Consider the following 24,637-nt stretch of genomic DNA (forward strand, 5'->3'; position numbering starts at 1 on the left):
CAGGTTGGTCTCATCTTGGGATGAGAAATCACCTCCCAAACGTTGTCGTGCTATTTTGAAACACCCTATACTCACGCGCACTCGCCAATCCAAAAATGATGGTATCTCTCACGTACATATTATGAGAGTTTATCTCCCCCCCCCCCCCCGTCCACTGCCATTGGTTTGACAAAGAAAGAGATTACATCAAGGCATAAAATTTCAAAACGAGACAATTAGATTCAGGATAATCAATTTTGAATTGGACAATTCATATACATGTTTAAAAATATCTTACATTAAGACTTCACGCTCTCTCTCTCCACTGAAGTACAAGTTGTCGATTGCAGTTTTCGGATCAGTCCTTAAGTGAAGGGCCATTGATATAAATTGTCAGCAAATCATTCAGTGTGTCAGTCTTCAGTGAATTCCTTTCAGGGGCGGATCCAGGGGGGGCGATCGGGGTGATCGCCCCCCCAGAAGAGGAAACTTTTTTATTTTATATATAAATAAAATATATAGTTTATTTTTTGACGCTCTTAAAAGTAGCTCTAAGTAGCAGTATTACAACCCACCGCCTCCCCCCCCAGAAATCCGTCCTGGATCCGCTCCTGATTCCTTTATAGGCAGTCTTAACTCTGCTGAGACTGATGAAGCCTCTCACATCAAGCAGTACTTACAGGTAAAACTGCATAAAATGTGACAATTGGAAGCAAATTTGGGTATCTCGTAATGAAGTTTTCGATTGAGGATGGAAAAGGAGGGTCGAATTACAACGTTGTAAAGACTTCACTTTCCATGTTCGTTGTGAAGACTTCACATTCCGTGGTTTCTTTCATTCAGTAATAATTATTTTGAATTGAATTGAGTTTAACGTCCCGTTCAGCAGCGAGGCTATATGAAACGGTTGCGAAACAGAAACTGCACAGCCCTGTGAGTTTAGGCAGAAAATAATCCTACTGAAAACTGGTCGCCAGATCTAAATTTCTAGTCACCAATGGCGACCTAGCGACCGGAAATTTTGCGCCATGAATTAAGATATGGGATTAGGAAAAATATCTTTATGTCCTACAACACAGAACCTGTTTTGTGAATTCTTGTCCAGGTCCAGACCAGTTTATTATTATTATTATTATTATTATTATTATTATTATTATTATTATTATTATTATTATTATTATTATTATTATATACAAGCTTCCTTCTGTAGTGCGTAACCAACCTGTTCAATGTGCACCTGTAAGTAGATTTTTTCTTTCTCCACATTAGAAATGCAAATATGGAAGAGCTATTAGCAATGTTGTCACAGTTAAGTTACGTAACTTACTCTTCGTGTAATTATGAATGAAGCGGCAACATGTACTTAGAGTCGGCGGCACAATAAGCTAACATGTTTATCACCGTGCTAATAGCTTCGCTTCTAATTAATTCATGAAAATATTATATCTAAAGGACTTCACTCTGTAATAGTATGTAGCATATGGTTCTTGATATAGCTGCTGTCACTCAGTTGACAGGTTTGCTAAACTGTTTGGCATCTCTGCATATACTGCTCCACGTATTTCAACAGTGTATTATAGATCAGCGTTTCCCAACCTTTTTCAACTTGCGGCACAGTACGGGTGTAACTTGAATTCTCGCGGCACACTCATAGATATTATTATTATTATTATTATTATTATTATTATTATTATTATTATTATTATTATTATTATTATTATTATTATTTGCAAATATAAAATACAATGGTAATTTTTTCTCTGATTACTGATCTCCTTCTTACTGAGATGAAAGCTCGATCACTGGTTTTCCCCCCATGCTATTCACTATGCTTATTTTTTTTATTCTAATTTTAAAATAGAAAACAATTGCAATGAAATATAGGACTCAGGTTTCTAAAAATACGCTTTCTTTTTCGAAAACTGTATCCAACCTTTTACTAAGAACGAAGATAATTAAATAACAAACTAACAAACAAATGTCTTGTACTTTTAACTTTGCTGTTTTAACCAAAACCTGTGCATATTATTGCAATCACACAGCTTGCGATGCGTCGAAGTCAAAACACAGCTGTTGAACAAAGTGTTGTTCTTTCATTCACGTACGAATGAGTGTTCTACGAACGTTCACTTGACGCGTACCGTACAAGTGCTTCCATTTCTCGGTGTTAGTATGACTCAATTGAAACGTAATATAGCAGCTAATCGTGGAAATGTGTACGAGCCGAAATACTGTCTGCTACACAGTAATAGATGTAGAATAATTTATTACAATTACTGTATTTTTTCCATGGTAGAAATTCATAGTTATGTGAAATACAAAAATATACATTTTTTTTTATGTCCTGCAATTTGGTTGCTATAGAATTAATAGTTTTGTTTCGATTTCCTCGCGGCACACTAGCGGTCCATTCGCGGCACACTGGTTGGGAAACGCTGGTGTAGATATATATGCAAAACAAGTTTGGTTTCTCATTGTAAAACCACCAGTGTGGGCGCGGTGGCTCAGTGGTAGTACGTTCACCTCCGCTGCTTGGGGTCCCTGATTTGATCCCAGCTCGCGCCGTGTGGACTTTGTGGTGGACAAACACCGTGCTCGTGGGTTTTTTCAGGGTTCTCCCACTTTCTTCATTCTACCATTTCATTCATTTCTCATAATCACCGTCTCCTTTAGCCTAACAGGCATAACCATGGGACGTAAAACTTAAAAAGATTTCATTTCATTTTCATTGTAAAACCACGGATAGTCATAAAAAATGTAATGAAATGAAATCTTTTTAAGTTTTACGTAATGATGGAAATATTGGTGGAATGATAAAGTAAGAAGAAAGGGGAGAATCCCGAGAAAACACACGGACATGATGTTGTCCAACACAAACTTACCTAGCCGCATGTAGCGAGGAATAAGCAAGCTTTCTTCGTAGAAATCTAGATATCAACACCTCCCCGCCCTGCCCGGTTGCCTGACATATCTCCCATCGAACATGTCTGGGATATGCCTGGGCGTAAACTTCGTCAATGTCCGCTTTACTGAGCATTCGACAATAAATTCATTTTTTTAAAAAAGTGAGGTGCAAACCGTTGGACAAATGGTGGCAAAATGTCGACTGGCCAACATAAAATTTAAACTAGTTGGCAAAGTATAGCTATATTTATTTCAGCTTCATTTTTGTAATTGCCAATTCTCAGCAATATCAACCATTAGTCTACATTTGGTGTATCAAATAATGGTAACTTATAGAATTTAACTTCAATTTCCACTCAAAACTCAAAGAAGTTTGGAGCTTCCATATCTTAGAATCTCAGAAATAGTAACTGAAGAAGAAGAGAAAAAAATATATTTCAGGCGATATATATATATATATCAAAGTGAGAAGAACAGAGTCTTGTGAAAGAAGATTTGATTCCCGGCGTTGTTTTCTCCGTTACACTTGAGTGGATTCTTTAATTTGGAGCATTAGCGGAAATGAAAACGCCTATTCTTGCCCTTTTTGTTTCTTCTTCAGAAAACACACTAAAAGATCCAATGTGCTATAAGAGGTGCAATATTGCAATTCCTTACATAAATCAGATTTCTCATATTTCTTTTTTGAAAAAAGCCCATAAACAATGAGAATTAATTTTTGAAAATGTATAAACTGAACGACATAGAAAATATAATTCACTTTTTAAGACTCCACACTTAGGAACTTGCTCATGTAAGTTTTCCAGACATATTTCCTCGGTGCTGGAAAGTATATATATATATATATATATATATATATATATATATATATATATATATATATATATATATATATATATATATATATATATATATTTGGTTAGCTCCACGGCGCCGTGGTTATTTTATTAGCATCCCATGAACCGGTTCCAAAACAGCCGAAATCAGCACCGCACCAAAAGAAGATCCTCCTGTGTGTTTGGTGGAGTGCTCGCGGCATCGTGCATCGGGAACTGGTATCAGCTGGTCAGAACATCAATGCAATGTGCACTATCAGAAGTTGACCCTGTTCAAGAAGAACTCAAAACTCTGGAGCCAGCACTTCTGAATCGCGAAGGAATCCTCCTGTTACGTGGCTAGGATGACCCGGGACACCATTCTACTCCTTGGATGGGAAACACTATTGCATCGGTCATACTCCCCGGACATTGCACCGTCCGATTATCACCTGTTCCATTCCTTGGACAATCACCTTGGAGGAAGCCTGTTCAAATCCCTGATAGAGGTGCAAAATCCACTTGATTCCTTCTTCGCTTCACGGCCCACCAAGTTGTACCGCGATAGAATCCGTTGCATTCCAGAACGTTGGCTGTTAGATGACATATCGATGTTCGAAGGTGGTGGGTGAAAAAGCGACAGAACTTTCTTAGTTACCTTTACATGTGCTGCACTTATATATCTTTTAGAATTTATCCGTACCTTCTATAGTGTTGTTCCTTCTCATTTTTTTCTTTATATGATATACAGAGGAGAAAATTCTGGTTGAATCAAATAGTATACGATGTGTATATGTAGGCCTATATGTAAAATGTGTCCTGTTAAATATAATACAGGTAGCGACATATTGATTAGATATTGATGGACGAGAAGCGAAGTGGATCATGTTACTGTATGCACATCGGTTGCTCTCTCTTGCATCGCTTGATAAAAGCTATTGTCTCATTCAATTCACAGTGACGCCAAAGGACTTCTCTCCATGTCACTCGAACACCAAAACTACTAAAAAACATTATCCTGGAACATGCGTCGCTTGTAATGGATGGGGCTTCAAACGTGGTTTACACTGGATTAAGTGACATGTTTATATTCTTTCGTTCCTATGTCTGTATGTTTATCATCAATTCATGTATCCTACTACTTACCTAGATAATATACTTTCTATGCAGTATTCAGTAAAGCTGCTTGAGAAAAAGACTTTGAATCATTTTTCACCTCATAGACTCATCGTAGAACGCATTTTTTTCACGCCCAATCCTAGCCAATTGTTTTAAGTTGTTTAGGATGAGGGTAGATTAATATCGAATTTGCACCACCCGAGTGTGACGTAATGTCAAGGATGGAAAAAAACGAGCCTTGCGGGGTTTCTAACTTCCTTCCCTCTCTGACGCTCGCTCAGCTGTTTCGTGACATATATTATACGTACAAGAGCAAATGAGTATTATTACGTACAAGAGTAAATTAGTATTATTTTATGCATTATATATCACGTACAAGAGCAAATGAGTATTATTTTATGCATTATATATTACGTACAAGAGCAAATGAGTATTATTTTATGCATTATATATCACGTACAAGAGCAAATGAGTATTATTTTATGCATTATATATTACGTACAAGAGCAAATGAGTATTATTTTATGCATTATATATCACGTACAAGAGCAAATGAGTATTATTTTATGCATTATATATTACGTACAAGAGCAAATGAGTATTATTTTATGCATTATATATTACGTACAGGGGCAAATAAGTATTATTTTTATCTTATTTTAGTGGTAAACATGCTATTAAAATTATAAAAAATAACTCCCTTAGCCGGGCTTTGAACCCACTCCGAAAGCGATTTTCGTTAGTAGCCCGTGTGCTTGGTCACAAGGACGGGACAGCATGTAGCGTTTGATTTGTGCTATATGTAAGCTACGTGGCAAGAAACGGATAACTTCAACCAATCAGAATTTAGCTCTTATGACTAGAGTAGAGCGCGATTAACATATGTGCTCGTGGAACGGAGACACGGGAACTCAATGATAGAACGCTCATCTCTGTTGTTAAGGATCCCGGGTTCAATCCTACGCCAACTCAACTTGCGGTGGACAACATTCTAGTTTCCTCCCACGCTCTCATTCCATCAAATATCTCAATCACTCAGTGTCATTAATGATTTAGCCTGCAGGACATAATCGTGGGACATAAAACTGAAAGGTTTCATAGAGGCCACCGTGGCTCAGTGGCAGAGCGCTTATCTCTGGAGTGTTGGATCCCTGATTCGATCCCCGGCCAAGTAAGTTTGTGGTGGACAACGCCAGAATACTCTTGTTTCCTTCTACTTTCTCATTCTACCAAATCTTTAATCATTATTCACTTGCTTTAATCATCGTCTGCCTTAGCCTAACAGGCATAATCGTTGGGACGTTAAACTGAAAGATTTGGGAGTCAATGCCTATGGAAGTATCACCATTCATCTCAGCGACCGCGAAAACTATGGATTTGACACGAATATAGGTCATTTTGGATTATTTTTACATGTTTCGGTATCCCTTCCCCCCGGTAACCCCTGGCCCGCAGCCGAATGGGGAGAATTTGGAAATTAATGCCATCAGAGTGTCACCATTGATCTCAGCGACCGCGAAAACTATGGACACTAATATCGGTCATTTTGGATTATTTTTACATGTCTCGGTAAACGCCTCTCCCCCTTGAGACCTCCTGTTTCAAATTTTGAAAAAGACGCTTCGTTTTGGTCTGGGGCCTGGACCAAGGTACCCGTAACCCAGGGGTGCCCATCCCCCCAAAGCTGATGGCGCACTCCCCCCCAAAACTAATAATCTCTTCCCTCCTCAAAACTCAAGTCCTCTAAAAACAATTGCCCAGTGTAGCAGTAGTTTTTATAGTACAAGTAATTGTTATTTTTGTTGTTTTTATTTCCTGTAGTAGTATTATAGAATGGTTGTAGTAGTAGTAGTAGGGGCAGTAGTAATTATAAAAATGGCATTACTTTTATTAGTAGTCTTGGTAGTGTACAATACTAAATATGTTCTATAAGGATATTGAAGGGTATAAAAACTTCTACACGCTGTGTATGGCACAGGTATTTTTTTTTTTTTTTACAATTAGTAGTATTATTTTTTCTTTACAAAATATTGATATAATTCCCTTGTACATGAAAAGTAAGACGCAAGTTACAAGTTATTGAGTTTGATACCAAAAGAAAATGTTATCCTCGAAATTATCCTACAAAAGAAGTGATATCCAACAAAAAACATTCCTGTAAAAGAGCCAAGTACGAGTGGCCTTAAAAAGAACTGAAATCACAAAAATAGGCGCCAAGTTCTGGTGGACAACAGTTACAAACACTCACTGGCTCACTTCAAATTTAGATTTGAAACTTGGCTGTTATCTGTATGGTTACCACTAGCTCACAATTATGTCAAACTACTTTATAATTTTCAACAGACAACATAGGCAAGTTTCAAATCTAAATTTGAAAGTGATTCCTTGAGTGTTTGTAACTGTTGTTCACCAGAACTTGGCGCCATCCTTTCATATAGCAACTTGCGCGGTACTTCATTCATAGAGTTTCTAAGCAGGGGGTAGGGGGATTCATTCTCGAGATTAAAAAAAAAAAAATCGCATCGTGTTCCAATGTTATTCTGACGACAGCAAAATTACTTATTCGACATTAGAGTAAGATTCTTCCCCAATTTTTTTATTCCCCCAATTTTTTTTTTCGATGGCACAACTTGCACCATTCATCCCTCCTGTGGGCGGCCCTTTTCTCTTAAAACGAACCAACCTTTCCTTCCATACGGCTACTTGCGCGGTACTTCATTCATCGAGTATCGAAGCAGGGGGTACGGGGGTTCACCCCGGAAAATTTTTGAAAATTAGCTTCTCAAAATCGTGTTTTAATGCTATTCCGACAGTAAAATTGCTAGTTCGAAAGTAGAGTAAAATCCCCCCCAAAATTTTTCTCAATGGCGCAGCTTGCGCCATACATTCCCCCATGTGGGCGGCCCTGCCGTAACCAAAATTTGGTAACTCTCGGTCCACTCGTCTAGTCCCCAGGCCGTACACAGACAGACAGACACACAAACAAAATCTTTACTTTATTTATATTAGATTAAATGTGTTTACATACATTAAACCGAACACAAGCTCTGTAAATACATATAGGAAGTTGTTGTGTGGACTGTGAATGAAAAAAAAAAGAGAGAGGCAAGTTTTCAAAATGTCGATATTTCAAATGACTTTAACAAGCTTCACCCAAATTAAAAAACATTAAATCTCGTTCCACATGGACGCGGATTGGTGGTTTAATGAAGTATGATTTTAACATGCCATGTACGGTTTGTCATCGTGTTTTGATGCCTCGCAAAATGCATGACATTCTCCTCATTCGCTCTCCGTCGTTCTGTGTCTGAGTCTGTTTCAATTAATTTATGTATATCAACTGATCGCTCCAGCATCTCATACCACTTTTGAGTTGGTCTCTGTACACAGTACACATATCCAGCCTGAAACATATTTTTCCTGGAATTAAAAAGGAAAGAAAAATGTTAACCATGTTTTTCACACTTGAATATGTAAATAGACTTATAATTTTCTAACACAAGTCTCTGTTCTCCGCACGGAGATTTTAGTTTGTTTTGTTACAGTTTAGAGTTCTTCCCTACCTGTAAGTAGTTTGAAGCGGAGCTATTAGATGGCGCACCCCTCGCCCAATATTAGAAAATTATTATTATTATAAATAATAATAATAATAATAATAATAATAATAATAATAATAATAATAATAATAATAATAATAATAATAATAATAATAATAATAATAAAGATTGGGTTACAATAACTACTTTATTTACAGCAATAATAAAACCAAATTTAAAACATTATCGTATCTCAACTTATTTAATGCATTACCCATTATTTGATTACCCCATTGTTAAAAACGCGGGACACGATATCTCAGTCAGTAATTCACCAATGAATGTCAAATCACGCAGACGTATGTATTAGTACAATATCTAGTGCATTACCCATAAAAAGTTTGATTTCCTCATTATTTCCATTGTTGTGAGCATTCCATTGTTGAAAACGCGGGACACGATATCTCAGTCAGTAATTTACCAATGGATGTCAAATCATACAGAAGTATGTATTAGTACAATATCTAGTGCATTATCCATACAAAATTTTGATTTCCTCATTATTTCCATTGTTGTGAGCATTCCATTGTTGAAAACATGGGACACGATATCTCAGTCAGTAATTCACCAATAGATGTCAAATCATGCAGATGTATGTATTAGTGCAATATGTAGTTCATTATCTATACAAAATTTTGATTTCCTCATTATTTCCATTGTTGTGAGCATGATATTGTTGAAAACGCGGGACACGATATCTCAGTCAATAATTTACTAATAGATGTCAGATCAGCAGTGGGAACGTCAGTAGCTAAGGCTACATGCTGCAATAATATTTAATGAATATTGCATTTATACACTCATGTGCGTTGTTGTTCCTGGTATACTTCGTGTATTATCGACAAACTTCAGCCGAGTCGAGTGATTAAAGTGGCAGCGTGCTTGATAATCAATTTTCTGGTTTAATTTGTCGCTCTTTCCATGATCTTGTCTTATCCTATTCCCTAAATTTCTGCTTTTACTGTCCTCCGATCTGATTACTTTATATTCAGTTTCAAAACAAAATTAGTGTCCTTACTTACACAAGTGATTGTAGTGAAACAACATCAAATTTTAAACACATTATCCCTGGATAATTTTTGAACTTAGTGGAAAAATAACGTTGGAGGTTTTCACACATATATATTAGTGTCCTTACTTACACAAGTGATTGTAGTGAAACAACATCAAATTTTAAACACATTATCCCTGGATAATTTTTGAACTTAGTGGAAAAATAACGTTGGAGGTTTAAATCTTATACTGTGTTCAGTGATGAAAATTTATCGGAAAAATTTTCCGATTCATAAAAACATACTCCACTTATTCCTACATCGTTGTTTAGCCGTGATGTGAGGTGGAAAATTTTCTTCTATATTTTTCCGGAAAATTTTTCGTTCTTAACAAATATCAGTGATCAAGTAACAATTCCTCAGCATTCATAAAATTGATTGATTTCATGTATCGAGATGTTAAAAAGTGAAAGATCGTTTAAAGAATCTGAAAATTTTCATGGCTCAGACAATTTTCAGTACTATGTAGGAACAAGTGAAACAATTTTTCATGAATCGAAAAATTGTCTGTCCTGTACAGCGATGAAAATTTTCCGGAAAAATTTTGAAACGGCAAATTTTCCGATTCATAAAAAAAAAATACTCCACTTATTCCTACATCGTTGTTTAGCCGTGATGTGAGGTAGAAAATTTTCTGCTATATTTTTTCCAGAAAATTTCCCGTTCTTAACAAATATCAGTGATCAAGTAACAGTTCCTCAGTATTCATAAAATTAATTGAAATCATGTATAAAAATGTTAAAAAATGAAAGATCGTTTAAAGAACCTGAAAATTTTCATGGCTCATACCATTTTCAGTACTATGTAGGAAGAAGTTAAACAATTTTTCATGAATCGAAATATTTTCTGTCTAATACGGAAAAATTGAAGAAATTTTTATGAGTCGGAAAATTTTCATTATTTTGAAGCAAAAAGTAAAACAACTTTTTGTGAATCGGAAAGTTTTATTGCTCTGTAGAAACAAGTGAAAGTAATTTTCATGAATCGGAAAATTTTCATTATTTTGAAGCAAAAAGTAAAACAACTTTTTGTGAATCGGAAAGTTTTATTGCTCTGTAGAAACAAGTGAAAGTAATTTTCATGAATCGGAAAATTTTCATTATTTTGAAGCAAAAAGTAAAACAACTTTTTGTGAATCGGAAAGTTTTATTGCTCTGTAGAAACAAGTGAAAGTAATTTTCATGAATCGGAAAATTTTCATTATTTTGAAGCAAAAAGTAAAACAACTTTTTGTGAATCGGAAAGTTTTATTGCTCTGTAGAAACAAGTGAAAGTAATTTTCATGAATCGGAAAATTTTCATTATTTTGAAGCAAAAAGTAAAACAACTTTTTGTGAATCGGAAAGTTTTATTGCTCTGTAGAAACAAGTGAAAGTAATTTTCATGAATCGGAAAATTTTCATTATTTTGAAGCAAAAAGTAAAACAACTTTTTGTGAATCGGAAAGTTTTATTGCTCTGTAGAAACAAGTGAAAGGAATTTTCATGAATCGGAAAATTTTCATCACGATGTAGAAACAAATGAAAAAACTTTTCATAATCCGGACAATCTTGGATATTGTGTATAGTGATGTTTGGTGGAAAATTTTCCACTATATTTAACTGCACATTTAGTTATAGGACGTATAATCATTTTTCACGTGACTCCAATCGATGCATAAGTTAAAGAAAAAAAAACTTCAATTGGATCCTCAAATTAATATTTAAAAAGAAAAAACAGATTTAGAAACTTAATGGAGTGTGAGCACATTCACTTTCGACATAAGCAGTAACTCATAAATTCCAAATTTGAGGTCACTTTTCTCGTGTCCTCCATGGGTGAATACGTTTAAGAAACATTATAGTTAGAATTCGGCGTCCACAAATCAGTATTAAAAACGCAGAGACGTACGCACGGGGTGGGTCCTGGGGGTCGGGACCTCCCCGAAATTTCTACTTTTGTGTATATTTAGCCTAATTATAGGGGCAATTTTAGGAAGTTTAACATAAAATACTCTCACATTGAGATTGGACCACCCCGCGAAATAAATTCCTGCGTACGCTACTGTTGAAACCTCATAATAGGAATCCATTTAAGCGTGGTCACTTTTCACTAATGGTACAATCAAATGTTCTTTCAACGTAGAAGCACACTGAGAAAAAAAAAACGTATGTGGCATACATAAAAAGGCAGGTTACATGCGTAAATCATGTAGTGTTTGGACTTAAGAGTCTTCATCCCGGCGAAATTAAAATACCGCTAATTTTACAGTAATTATGTGATATCTTCAAATAGATAAAAGATAATCGAAATGCGGAACAAGAGCGCCCTAGACAATATTATTTTGCGTGAGATACAGTTTTCACGACTCACTTATCTGCTTTCGATTTCGAGCCAGTTTGAAAATCGGCATTTATTTTCGCGTTTCTAAACGGCTGAAAACGGAAAGCCACTAGGTGACTTGTGATAACGGTACCTCATACAAAATAATATTGTCTAGGGTGCTTTTGTTCCACATTTCAATTATCTTTTATCTATTTGAAGATATCACATAATTACTGTAAAATTAGCGGTATTTTAATTTCGCCGGGATGAAGACTCTTAACTTATGACTATTATGTACCATCCAGCAGCAAACTTATAACTGAAAACGTGTGTTTCATAATAATTTTCGTAACTTTGTTCCAAATGTACTTTCCGTACGAAATAAATAACTGTATATAGGCAGTAAGGATCTCACACACATATATGGACGTGTATAACATATGTATACGTATGTAATATACATGAAACTGTTAGATGTCAGACATCCTGCAGCGGCAAAATGGGAAAAGGACAGTTAGCATGTAGTATATGGATAACGTATGCTCCGTACAGATTTCCGCAGTAAACAATACACTGCTGTGCAATATATCGTAGTCTGGATAACATATTTTTCTCAGTCCAAAGATTTACTCTTGTATTGAAATATTATTTTTATCATAATACAAAATTGAATGATTCAAGGTAAGTTCTATTGCGTAACTTCCGAACATAATCGACAACAACGAATGTTTTCAACGCTACAACGTATGCTATTCCTAGTCAACAATAAGGTGCTTAACGCACGTCTCAAATTCAACTGAAACTAATATTGTAGAGCCAATCGAAACCATCTCTGGTAACAGAGACAACTTGCAAACCTGCTTGCTGTAAGCTTGACTTGCAAGTCGGCCAAGCTTGCATCCAGCTTTATTGGAAAACGTGCAAACGTGAAAACGTGAAAACGTGCAAAGCTTGACGCAAGCGATTTGCAAGTCAAGTCAAGTCAATAGCCAATGAACGGCCAGTGACGCTCTGCGAAGGGTCTAAAGCATTGCTTACAAGTACAACAAAAGGCAGATTGTATGAAAGCATGCGTTTCAAGTGCAAGCGTAGAAAGGCAAAAGCCAGGCACGCGCCAATTGGCCGAATGCTTTCTTGCTACTCTGTATCACTCTATCACAATGGAAAGACCACAGTACACTATATATTATGGTTAATAATGTATAATGACCTAAGATTATCATCAACCTTTAAAATTTAATTTTAAATTTGTTTCAATTAACGTTTTTAGATTTATACGATGTTTTCAACGGAGCTGCGATGCCTCAGTAGCACAGCGGTTACCTCTGCTGCGTGCGGTCCCTAGTTCGGTCCCCGTTCAAGTAAGTTCGTGGTGGACAACATCGTGTTCGTAGGTTTAGTTACTCGATAAAGGGCGTAATCGTGAAATTGAAAGATTTAATTTAATTTCATGCATTTTATTTTACTTTAACGTCCCACAATTAAGCACCAAAGGCAAAGGGAAACGGTACTGATGAGGTAGATGATAATTGTGGAATGACGAAAGTGGGACGAAACGGGAGAGTTCACATACGCGATGTTTGTAAGCCCACTTGTCGCAAGTTGGGATCGAACCGGAGATCCCAAACGCTAGAGAGGAGAACTCTACCACTAAGTCACCGCGACCAAATATATATTTATCGTAACTTAATAATATAATCTATAGTTAAGTTCCTGAATCAACTTCTCTGCTCATGATTCTGTGCTTGTGGTTTTTAATTGATTTTGTAGATGCAGAAATTACTCGTGTTACGAATACACATATCATCAGTGATCTCAGTAGTGCATGCAGGATTCCAAAGGGGGTTTAGTCAACCAACTTACCTCTCTCTCTTTCGATACATATATACCAGGGGCGGATCCAGAATGGACTTCTGGGGGGACGGTAAGTCGTAATACTGCTACTTAGACCTACTTTTAAGAGCTCTCGGATGGGTTTTATTTATATATAAAATAAGAAAGTTTCACCTTCGGGGGGGGGGGGCGATTGCCCCCTGGTTCCGCCCTGATAATATCTATCTATCTATCTATCTATCTATCTATCTATCTATCTATATATATATCTATCTATATATCTATCTCTATATATCTATCTATCTATCTATATATATAATGTACAACGGTGCCGATTTCTCTGTAACTTTGAGGGGGCCCATTCATAAAAAAATACATACAACAATACATATAACAATAAAAAACATATAACAATACATATTCATAAAAGTATGTGGGGGCCCACATGACCTTTGGAGGGCCACCCCCCGGATCGACGCCCTTGTATATATATGAATTAGTGTTGCCACGAGACGAGCTTCAGGTTGTCACACTTCCCATGTGGTTTAAGTGCAAATCAACTCCTTTACTTCCAAATTGAAACTCATTCTCCCCGTGGGAAGAACGGGTATTCTGCTAGTATGTACGATATAATTATATATTAATGTAGTAAATGCTTACTTTCCCATAATATCTTCGTCAAGGAGGGGGTAAACCACGAACCTCCGTTGTACACGCCACTGCATGTTCTAATACATTGTTTTATGAAATGCTTTATGGCCTGCTTGCGTGTTCCGAGATCAAAAAGTAGTCCCCTCCCTGCTCTCATGGTCTTTCTTCTGGCCTCGATGGGGATACATATAATAAAATTTATTTGACCAATAAATGTTTTAAGTCGTAAGCCCATATGTGTGCAAGAAGTTATTTTTTCATACATTCTTTCCGTAGTCTTCTCAATCGTAAGGCGAGAATCCCAAAGCTTTTTTTTTTCTGCCAAAAAGCGGTTATCGAAATACGTGTTGCTGTATATGCGATAGTAAAAATGAAAACAAATAGAAAGAAAAAAAGAAGAAAAAAGTATCTTCCACGCTCTGTTTATTTTCTGTCTAGCAAAGGTGTTTGATCAATATTTTTGTTTTTCTTTTCAGTTTGCGATCCCAAGGATCACAAAACGTGGAAAGAAAAGTTGCTTCAATCGCCTACTACAGCGCCAGGAGGCAGTCACGCAACTCGTGGCAACAACCAGAACTATTTTGTGCGCTATGAAAATCGAGTTTAGTTTCCACGGTTCGTTCGCGGGTCGGTGTCCAAGTAAAGCGAGCACACCTTCGGAGAGTTTTGTTTCGTCAGCAAGAGTCAGTCAGTTCTCACACAGCGCTCTCGCGGAGCGCCTGCTTCGTCTGTCTCGTTGCGGCCGTGTGTCACGTGTGTGTGTATCGAAACATCTTCACACTCATACTTTGTATGTATTCGGAGCGACAGATGCTTGTCGTACAAACATCACAGGAAAGAATGATGCAAATCGTTTCTATCAAAACTGAATGGATTACTGTCAGGTATAACAATGAAACTTAAAAGTACGACTCATTTCTGGGGCCTTCCGCGAGTTAGCAGTTTTCTACTTTTTATACTTGGTGGTGTGATTATTCTGGTGTATTTAACAGAGGACCTCATACTTCGAGAAGTGGACCTTGTTTCCTCAACAATACAACAACAAGATACTCTCAACAATGATATATATCCATCACCTCAACAATGGCTAGTGAATCTGGAAGACAACAATAAAAATAAAATGGATTTAGAAGAGCTAGAAAACCCTTTTGCTTCGGCAAGACCAAAGTGCCTCTCTAAAAAGAACAAATTATTGTTGTTAATTTTAGTGACATCAGCGCCGGCGAACTATCAGAGGCGTCAAGCTATTCGGGAATCGTGGGGTTCTATCAAGTCAGTCAACAAAATAGTGAAACAATTTGGTGCCTTGAGTGACAATTTTAATTCCGACAATATTCCAGATTTCTTATCATTTTTTACTGGAAGTACAAAAAGTGCGCGACGAAACTACGATAGTGCTATGTTGTGGAAAACAGTGTTTTTAGTCGGTAAAGCAACTACTCCGGCGTTAGATACACTAGTGGACATAGAAGCTCAAACGCATAAAGATATTCTTTTAGGAAATTATATCGACAAATACCGGAACTTAACGCTTAAAGTGATTCATGGATTAAAATTTGCCGCCGAAGATTGCTCGTCTTACTATGTCTTAAAGACCGACGATGATTGTTTTGTGAATATTGGCATTCTTGTAGATTTTTTACTTCGACGCACGCACATGGATGAGTCTGACTTATATGTTGGACGACCGTTGTCCGAGTTGCGAGTAATAAGAAGCCGAAAAAGTAAATGGTTTGTGTCGGAAGAAGAATATCCATTCCCAACGTATCCTCCGTATGCTAGTGGCACGGGTTATATGCTCTCAGGTTCAATGCCAGAAAAATTTATTAAAAAATGTGTGACTATGCCGATATTCCCCGTAGAAGACGCATTTGTTAGTGTGGTGTTACGGAGTCTGGGCATCGAACTCAGGTCTGCTGCACGGTTTTCGCCTTATAGCAACGATTGGCAACCTTGTAATTTTTTATATATATTTACAATGCATCATGTGAGTGAAAACCAACACATGCCGTTGTTAGTTAAGGCCTTACGGGCGAAAGAGGAATGTCGGAATTCTGGTGACTTGTTGGATTGGAACTAGTTTCATAAGGAGAAAAAAAAAGTCACGTGATTTCTCAGAGCTTAATTATAAAAGTGAAAATATAATTATGTAATACCTATTTTGTTTACTATATTATATATAAACGTTGTTTGTCTTCAACGAGTTTTTCTAATTTTGAAAATTAATGATTTAATTTTTGGTTTCAGAAGGTCTAAGTTTCACTTCTAATACGGTACGTGATATTTACAAAAGTTACATATGAATCATATATTGACACAGTTCTCGAATATTCGTGCTGGTCTAGTAGCTAGTGCGTTCACCTTTGGTGTAAGGGATCCCGGGTTCGATTTCCAGTAGTAGAGCCTCTAAATTTAAACGTATTATACAATAGCTCGTATCCTAAAATTATAGATTCATGTTTCATATAGCCGGGTGCTGAATATAGATCTTAATCTTCAATGGATCAATGAGAATCCAATTAATTAAGTAATTAATTTATCAAATTGTCTCAATCTGCTAAATACCAGGTAAGACAGTATTCCTTGAATTCAATAGTATCAAATAGCAGCTATACTTTTCGACACTTGAAAGCATTTTTACTGCATGTTTACGAGAAGAAAAAATGAAATGAAATCTTAAGTGTTACGTCGCACGGTTATGCCGGCTAGGCTAAAGGAGACGGTGATGATGAGAAATGAATGAAATGGTGGAATGAAGCAAGTGGGAGGAAACTGGAGAACTCCGAAAAAAACCCACGCACACGATGTTTATCCACCACAAAGTTCACTTGGCGCGAGCTGGGATCGAACCCAGGACCTCATTCACCAGAGGTGAATGCTCTTCCACTGAGCCACTTTTTTTGTGCGAGACGAGACATCCCTAAATCTATTCTTGTGGAAATACTAGTTGAAGCATCATTCATATCGCTTCTGGAAACACGCGATACTTTTATGCATATTTTAGTATGGTAAAGTTTTATTTTCCCATATCAGCTTGTAGAAAGAGGGAGTTAAAATCCGGTAACCGACTTTGAGTACACCACTGATCTGTTACTTGTCTCGCTGTTGAAGACGCTCTTATGCACCACAGTTTTCCCCGAATTTCTCAGTCTGGACTTAACAATAGGCCTAGTTCTATTTAATATCCTGTATCAATCATCATCATCATCAGAAGTATTCTGATATTATTGGCAGGTGAGTTGCCGCAACTGAGAAGATTCCACGGTCTTCCACTAATATCTTAGTCTTCACGTACGATTTCTCTGTTTTGAGATCCTTCATCAATTGTAGTCTCATTCCCCCTCCCTCTTTTTCCTGCCATAATACCCTCTAGCATGATCCTTATATTTCCTTCTTAGCCTATGTCCCAGTCAATTTCTCTTTCTCTTGTTAATAATATCTAATATTGTTCTTTTTTCCTCTACCATTTCTAACATCCTATCATTCGTTTTCCTTTTGACCCAGCTAATTCGTTCCATTCTTCTCCACACCCGCATTTCGGTAGCTTCCAGTCATTTTTTATGGGTAAGTGATTTCGTCACTTCCGCTCTAAACCTAGTAGCAAGGATCTAAAACTCCCATTTTCAGTTCGAAACAATACGTCTGCTAGGCAAAGAAAGCATAGGCTAGGGCATGTTTCACTTAATTTTCATATAAATATGTTTCCCTCCCTTTTTCAAGGGCGCCAATTTCTCTGTAAATTGGGGGGCATTCATATACAGACAGCATATATATATATGAGGATTTTAAGACAAATTGCATTCAAATTATGCCAAATATTAAATATTCACAAATAGAATGAGGGGGCCCACATAAGCTTTGGGGGGCCCGGGCCCCCGGATCGGTGCCCTTGCTTAATTTTCATCTCTTTAAAGCTCTTTCTTTCAGAAACGAAACAAAAGGCGAAATGAAATCTTTAAGTTTTGGTGATGATGAGAAATTAATAGAAATGGTAGAATGAAGAAAGTGGGAGGAAACGGGAGAACCCCGGGAAAACCCACGCACACAATATTTGTCCACCATAAAGCTTACTTGGCACGAATTGAGATCGAACCAAGTATCCCATGCACCCGAGATGAAGGCTTTACCACTGAGAACTTAGAAAGAGTTGCAATTGTCTGTATAATTGCAGTGTCTATAAGTCAATGCAAAACATAACAATTATAAGTTCCGTATGCAGCCCACGACTTTGAAACCCACCAGAAACTAATGAATAACAAATACTGACGGAAGGAGGCGATGGTTATCCTGTCCACTTTCTCAACTTAAAAAAAAAAAATCTTCCAGTTTTCTATTTTTGCTTAAGGATCTTCACTACAGCGAAATTAAACTACCGCTAATTTGAGAGTTTTTCTGTAATATCTTCAGAAAAAATAAAAATATTCGAAAAGCAGAAACGTAGTAAACTAGACAATACGATTTTCCATGTGATTACCACAATTCACCTATCTGCTTTTGGTATGCTGCTATTTACAGAACCAGCAAAAAATGCTAAATCTATCTACAGTTACAAATTGAAAGCAGACAGATAAGTTGTGATAACGGTATCACATGCAAAATCGTATTGTCTAGTTTACTACGTTTCTACTTTTCGAATATTTTTTATTTGTTTTGAAGATATTACAGAAAAACTCTAAAATTAGCGGTAGTTTAATTTCGCTGTAGTGAAGACCCTTAAACTGCAATTGTACGATGTCCATAATTAATTATTTTTTTCTCCTTTTAATTGTTCCCAAAAATATTCTTTTCTTCCTTTCTTTTTATCAATACTTCATTAATTTTCCATTTCGCACAGCTATTATTATTATTATTATTATTATTATTATTATTATTATTATTATTATTATTATTATTATTATTATTATTATTATTATTATTATTATTATTTAGGATTTAGATTTCTGGGCTTTCGACATCTATGGCCATTTAGCACGTCACGTAGTATGTGGGATGACATCCCTCGACGACCAAACTATCTGGGGAAAGGGAAGGAAGAAAGGATTGAAAAAGGAAGGAAGTGGCCTGGGACCTATAAGTTAGATACAACCCCGGCATTTGCCTGGTGTGAATGAGGAAAACCCAGGAAAACCTCATTCAGGGTGGCTGGCCTGAAAAAGCTTTTTAAACTTATTCGACCGACTGCCCAACCGAGAATCGAACTCAGAACCGATTGCATCGATTATTATTATTATTATTATTATTATTATTATTATTATTATTATTATTATTATTATTATTATTATTATTATTATTATTATTAGTGGCGGATCCAGAAGGTGAAAACTGGTGGGACCAGCCAGAACACAGACTATGATAGGTACAGGGGCGGATCCAGGATATGATCAAGGGAGGGGCTAAACCATATTTTGCCGTTTTATCCAGTGTAAAGCAGGGTTGAAGCCCATTTTATCCAGTGTATACCTGAGCGTTAAGGGGCAGGGCTATAGCCCCTCCCTTGGATCCGCCAATGAATAGGTATATCATTAGTTTACACAAGTCATTTTAATTTGAAATCCGCTTACACTTCGTTAACAGGAACTAGGAATATCTAATGCTTCAAAAATTTTCCAATAAAGAACGAAAGACACAACGCTTACTACAAACTTTAAAAAATATATAAGTAACATTTCAATTATTTTTATCACTCCAAAAACTGGGGGAGGGGGGACTACGCTCCCCTGCCCCCAAGGCTGGATCTCCCACTGATTATTATTCACACTTAGGCATACATTTCGTAAGTTACTAGGGGTTTTCGTTGCTTTGAAGGGAAATAACAAAAAAACAATAATTAAGAAAATACAAGATGACGAAAGCAGGAGTCAATGCCAAGAGTCAAGGTTAAATATGTTGTTAAAGTGTTCTTCGTGGAATACATCTGCATTATCATTCCACGTATTCTGTAGTTGCATTGTATATACAATATGTGTTCTTAAGTTTCTAATTACTACATTTGTCAAAACAAACAAACAATTTTTTTTTAAGTAATTTCTCTGAGATTCTGGACTCCTTGAGAGAATGATAATGTCCTTTTTCAGTATCTATGTTATATGATACGTAACCGGGTAACCCACGTAACCTATTGTCTGAAGTAAAGTCCGAACTATAGTTGGATGGTTATCCAAGACACGCCTTATCTGGAGATCGAACTCGTGATCACCTACACAGAAGCCATTTGGCTGCGAAGAAAATGAAATGAAATCTTTCAATTTTTCGTCCCACGGTTATGATGGCTGGGCTAAAGGAGATGGTGATGATGAGAAATAAACGAAATGGTGGAATGAAGAAAGCGGGAGGAAATGGGAGAACTCAGAGAAAACCCACGCATACGATGTTTGTCCAGTACAAAGTTCACTTGGCGCGAAGTGGTATCGAACCAAGGACCCCATGCACCAGACGTGAACGCTCAACCACTGAGCCAGCGCTCCAGATCTGGCCATCTTATTTTAACATTGCAACCCCGACTTTTCCTCTCTTACCGCCTTTTTTCTTCCCTCGTAGAGAAAATATGAGAAACCACTGAAACGTTTTTATTTGTTTGAAATGAAAAGTTTAAATAAGAAATTTCATATCTCTAACCTTAAAGGATTTCGTGATACTACAATCCAAATGTAACAATTATATTTCCATCCTTTTTTATTCTCCCCCTTATTTCTTTCCTTCTAGGGCAAATATTAAAACAATAATCGAATACGGGTCTAATTATTTTAAATGGGAAGTCCAATACTGAATTTCATGTTTATAACCTTAAAAGATTCCGAGATACCGACATCTTAATTATAATAACTTTAATTCCCACCTCTTTTTCCTTTCATCCAGTTTTCTTCCATTTTAGATTAAATATCACAGAACGCTGATCTTCATGTCTAATTATTTTAAATATGAAGTCCATATACCAAATTTCATATCTCTAACCTTTAGAGACTTCGACATATTTACATTTTAAGATAATGATTGCAAACCCCTCTTTTTCCGCTTACCTGTCCAGTTTCCAAAAATCTTTAATGGGACTTTAGACCACAAATTCTATACCATGTCCAAAAGTCAAGTTTCTAGCTTAAGCTGTTTGGCCTGGACTTGATCAGTTGCTCAGTCAGGATTTATTTTATATAACTTACAAACATTGTCGAATGCATTCACTTAACGCATATAAATAGGTCTTCGATTTCGTTGACATAAAAGTTATTGAAAGGTAATTTATGAAATAATACTTACATTTAGTAAAATAAACACTGATATAATTAGCCAAAAATATTTTTGGATCAAAACATATTTGAATTTAAAAAAAAATGTTATAGGTCTTATATCTGGAAAACTACATATAATGTAACCAAACCCAAACTATCACTTAACTTAGTATGATGTGTTTTTCCGTAAAACATACGAAAACTTGATTTAGAGGCCGTTGAAAAACTTTGTGGTCCCTGATCTTTCTTGTACGCCTTATATCTGGACAACTAGATATAATGTAACCCAGGCCGCAAAATTTCCGGTCGCCAGGTCGCCATTGGCGTCTAGAAATTTAAAGCTGGCGACCAGTGTTCACTAGGAATGGTTTCTGCCTAAACTCACCGGGCTGCGCAGTTTCTGTATCGCACGAAGATAATTGTCACTGAGTGAGAGAAACGGAATGTCAAGTCTTCCCAACGGGCATGGAAAGTGAAGACTTCACAACGTTGCAATTCGACCCTCCTTTCATTACGAGGTTCCCAAATCCTGATCCGAAAACTAATTCTTTGCTGGGATTGCAATCTTTTGATCCATTTTTTGACCATTCCTAAAATTCTTGTTTTAAATTTTTTCAAGTATGATACTTCCATTAATCTAAGATTATCCACAAAGGGAGGAACATAGATAGTGCAAAGTGTGTGTTTTAAATTTTAGGGGCTCAGAAAAAGTAGAAATATTGAGAAGCGAAAAATCAGTAACAAATTAATCTAAAATACAAATCTTATATGGTTTATACAACAAAAGTTTTCCTCAAGATCGTTTTTAACATGTAAAAGGTAATTATTAAAGGTTAACGCTGTTAGTAAATAAAATGAAATTGCTAGTTTTTACGTCCCACGGTTATTTCCTTTATTCTAAAGAGATGGATGGTTAAATCAAAGTGAATAATTATGAAAGGATAGTGGAATGAGAATGTAGGAGAACAGGAAGAACTACGACAAAAATCATGAACACGATGTCGTCTACCACAAACCTACATGACCTGGGATACAACCACGGACTTCTAACACCAAAAGTGAGCAATCTACCACTAAGCCACCATGTCTTTTGGCTGAACATTATGCTTAAACGTTGCTAACGAGACAAGAAAATAAGTGAAGGCGGGAAGTAGCTTTTCAAATTCTAGACGCGACAAGAAATTCTAGACTAGTCTCGTGGTCAATACTAGTTCACCTAAGTCTTACACAGTGCCGGGTTTATGTATAAGCTAAACAAGCTATAGCTTAGGGCCCCCCTCTTTTGGGGCCCCCAAACTTTTAAAGACAAAAACTACCTGTAATATAATTTCTAAGCAATATCTAAGAGAAAGGAAATAAGATAATACGCACGTACAACTACGGTATTTTGTATTTTTATGCACTAGGCTCTTATGGAGCAAGTAATGAAGGCCTCGCTTGTAATGGGGTCCTGTTTCCCAACCCTGTTTGTAATAAGGCCCCTGTTACCCAGATTCGTTTATAATGGGACCGTTGTTCCCAACCCTGCTTAAAATGGGATCCATGTTTCCTAACCACGCTTACAATGAAGCCCCTGTTTTAGAGCCCCGCTTGTAATGGGGTCCTGTTTTCCAGCCCCCGTTATAATGGACACCTGTTTCCCAGCCCTGCATGTAATGGGATACCTGTTTCCCAGCCCCGCTTTTAATGGGGTCCTTGTTTCAGAGTCCTGCTTGTAATGCGGACCTTGTTTCCCAGCAATTACATTTAGCTAGTTTAATAAGATTTCACAGTATAAGCATAGGCGGAGCTAGGAATTGTCTGCTGAGGGGCAGTGGGGGAAGACCTTTTGGTCGGTCTCGGAGGTCTTGGTAGGTGGCCATCTTATAGGTGGCATTTTTTTTCAAAAAAGTTGGGGGAAATGCCCCTCATGCCCCTATAACTCCGCCTATGAGTATTGTAAGTGTTATAATACCTTGTACTTGTATGCTGATGAACTCTAGTGCTACCCTTTTTATACTCTGGAATACGACAAGAAATCGAGGCTGGTAACAGTGGATACATTAAGGAGAAGACATGAAACGACAAGATGGCGAAATAATAGTAAAATATCAAAGAATTACAGCCCTAAACAGCAATACTTTTTATATTGCGAAATTATAGATATATCGCTGTACGTATTAGAAGTAGTGTCAAGAAGTATTTTCATAATATTCAGAATTACTATCCTTGCCACTCATTTTCATAGTGATCTTTAGAGTGTCAATAATGGTTCACTAAAGGAAAGAAGAGGAGCATGGATCGTTTCTTTTAGGCATCTGAATTGTTCGTTTTTATATATTAAGAGTCTTCATCCCGGCGAAATTAAAATACCGCTAATTTTACAGTAATTATGTGATATCTTCAAATAGATAAAAGATAATCGAAATGTGGAACAAGAGCGCCCTAGACAATAATATTTTACATGGAAAACCGTTATCACGACTCACTTATCTGCTTTCGATTTCGAGCCATTTTGAAAATAGACATTTATTTTCGCGTTTCTAAACAGCTGAAAACGGAAAGCCACTAGGTGACTTGTGATAACGGTACCTCACGCAAAATAATATTGTCTAGGGCGCTCTTGTTCCATATTTCAATTATCTTTAATCTATTTGAAGATATCACATAATTACTGTAAAATTAGCGGTATTTTAATTTCGCCGGGATGAAGACTCTTAACAGCGCACTGTATTTTATGTATTATGGTGTTCAGAACTACACAAGTGAATTTATCTCAAGTTAATATGCATCAATCTGAATATCTTAGGCCTATCGGCACTGTTACTACGTAGCAAGGTAAAGTACCTAAATCTTTTCACGTCGCAGTAAAAAGAAGCTACGTATAATATTTAATTATAAGTTTTATAATCATTTTAGTCTAACAGTCACGTTTTTTTAACGGTATTTTAATGAGTTTTAGCGAATTTGCGTCGTACTACTCCTCATGTAATCTCCGAGGGTTGCATTCCATTTTGGCCTGAGTTACTCTAGTAAATTGACCTGAAAAAAGCTCACGTGATTGGTTGAAAGTGGAGTTGGGCTTCAGGCAATACTTACTAACCTTGGATGATATTCAGACTGTATTTATCTACACTGGATCTCTGGAAACGTTTCAAACTTTACAAAAATAAAATAAAATA

The 24,637-nt window shown here is 36.6% G+C and overlaps 2 protein-coding genes across 5 annotated transcripts in view; both read left to right on the forward strand.

Annotated features, from left to right (window-relative positions):
* LOC145672898 (aldehyde dehydrogenase, dimeric NADP-preferring-like) overlaps window positions 1–24,637 on the forward strand; it is a 448,381-nt gene that overhangs the window by 230,225 nt on the left and 193,519 nt on the right. The window lies entirely within an intron of this gene.
* On the forward strand, window positions 14,818–16,453 carry LOC145672401 (beta-1,3-galactosyltransferase 5-like). Its single transcript, XM_081741556.1, has one exon. The coding sequence runs from the start codon at window positions 15,146–15,148 to the stop codon at window positions 16,331–16,333; it is 1,188 nt and encodes a 395-aa protein (XP_081597682.1). The 5' UTR covers window positions 14,818–15,145; the 3' UTR covers window positions 16,334–16,453.

Source organism: Thermobia domestica, chromosome 16, assembly GCF_964235325.1.
Source record: "Thermobia domestica chromosome 16, izTheDome1.hap1.1, whole genome shotgun sequence".
Lineage (NCBI taxonomy): Eukaryota > Metazoa > Arthropoda > Insecta > Zygentoma > Lepismatidae > Thermobia > Thermobia domestica.

Excerpts from the sequence above, each read along its gene's own strand:
- LOC145672401 (XM_081741556.1), top strand. The coding sequence starts at position 15,146 with ATGAAACTTAAAAGTACGACTCATTTCTGGGGCCTTCCGCGAGTTAGC.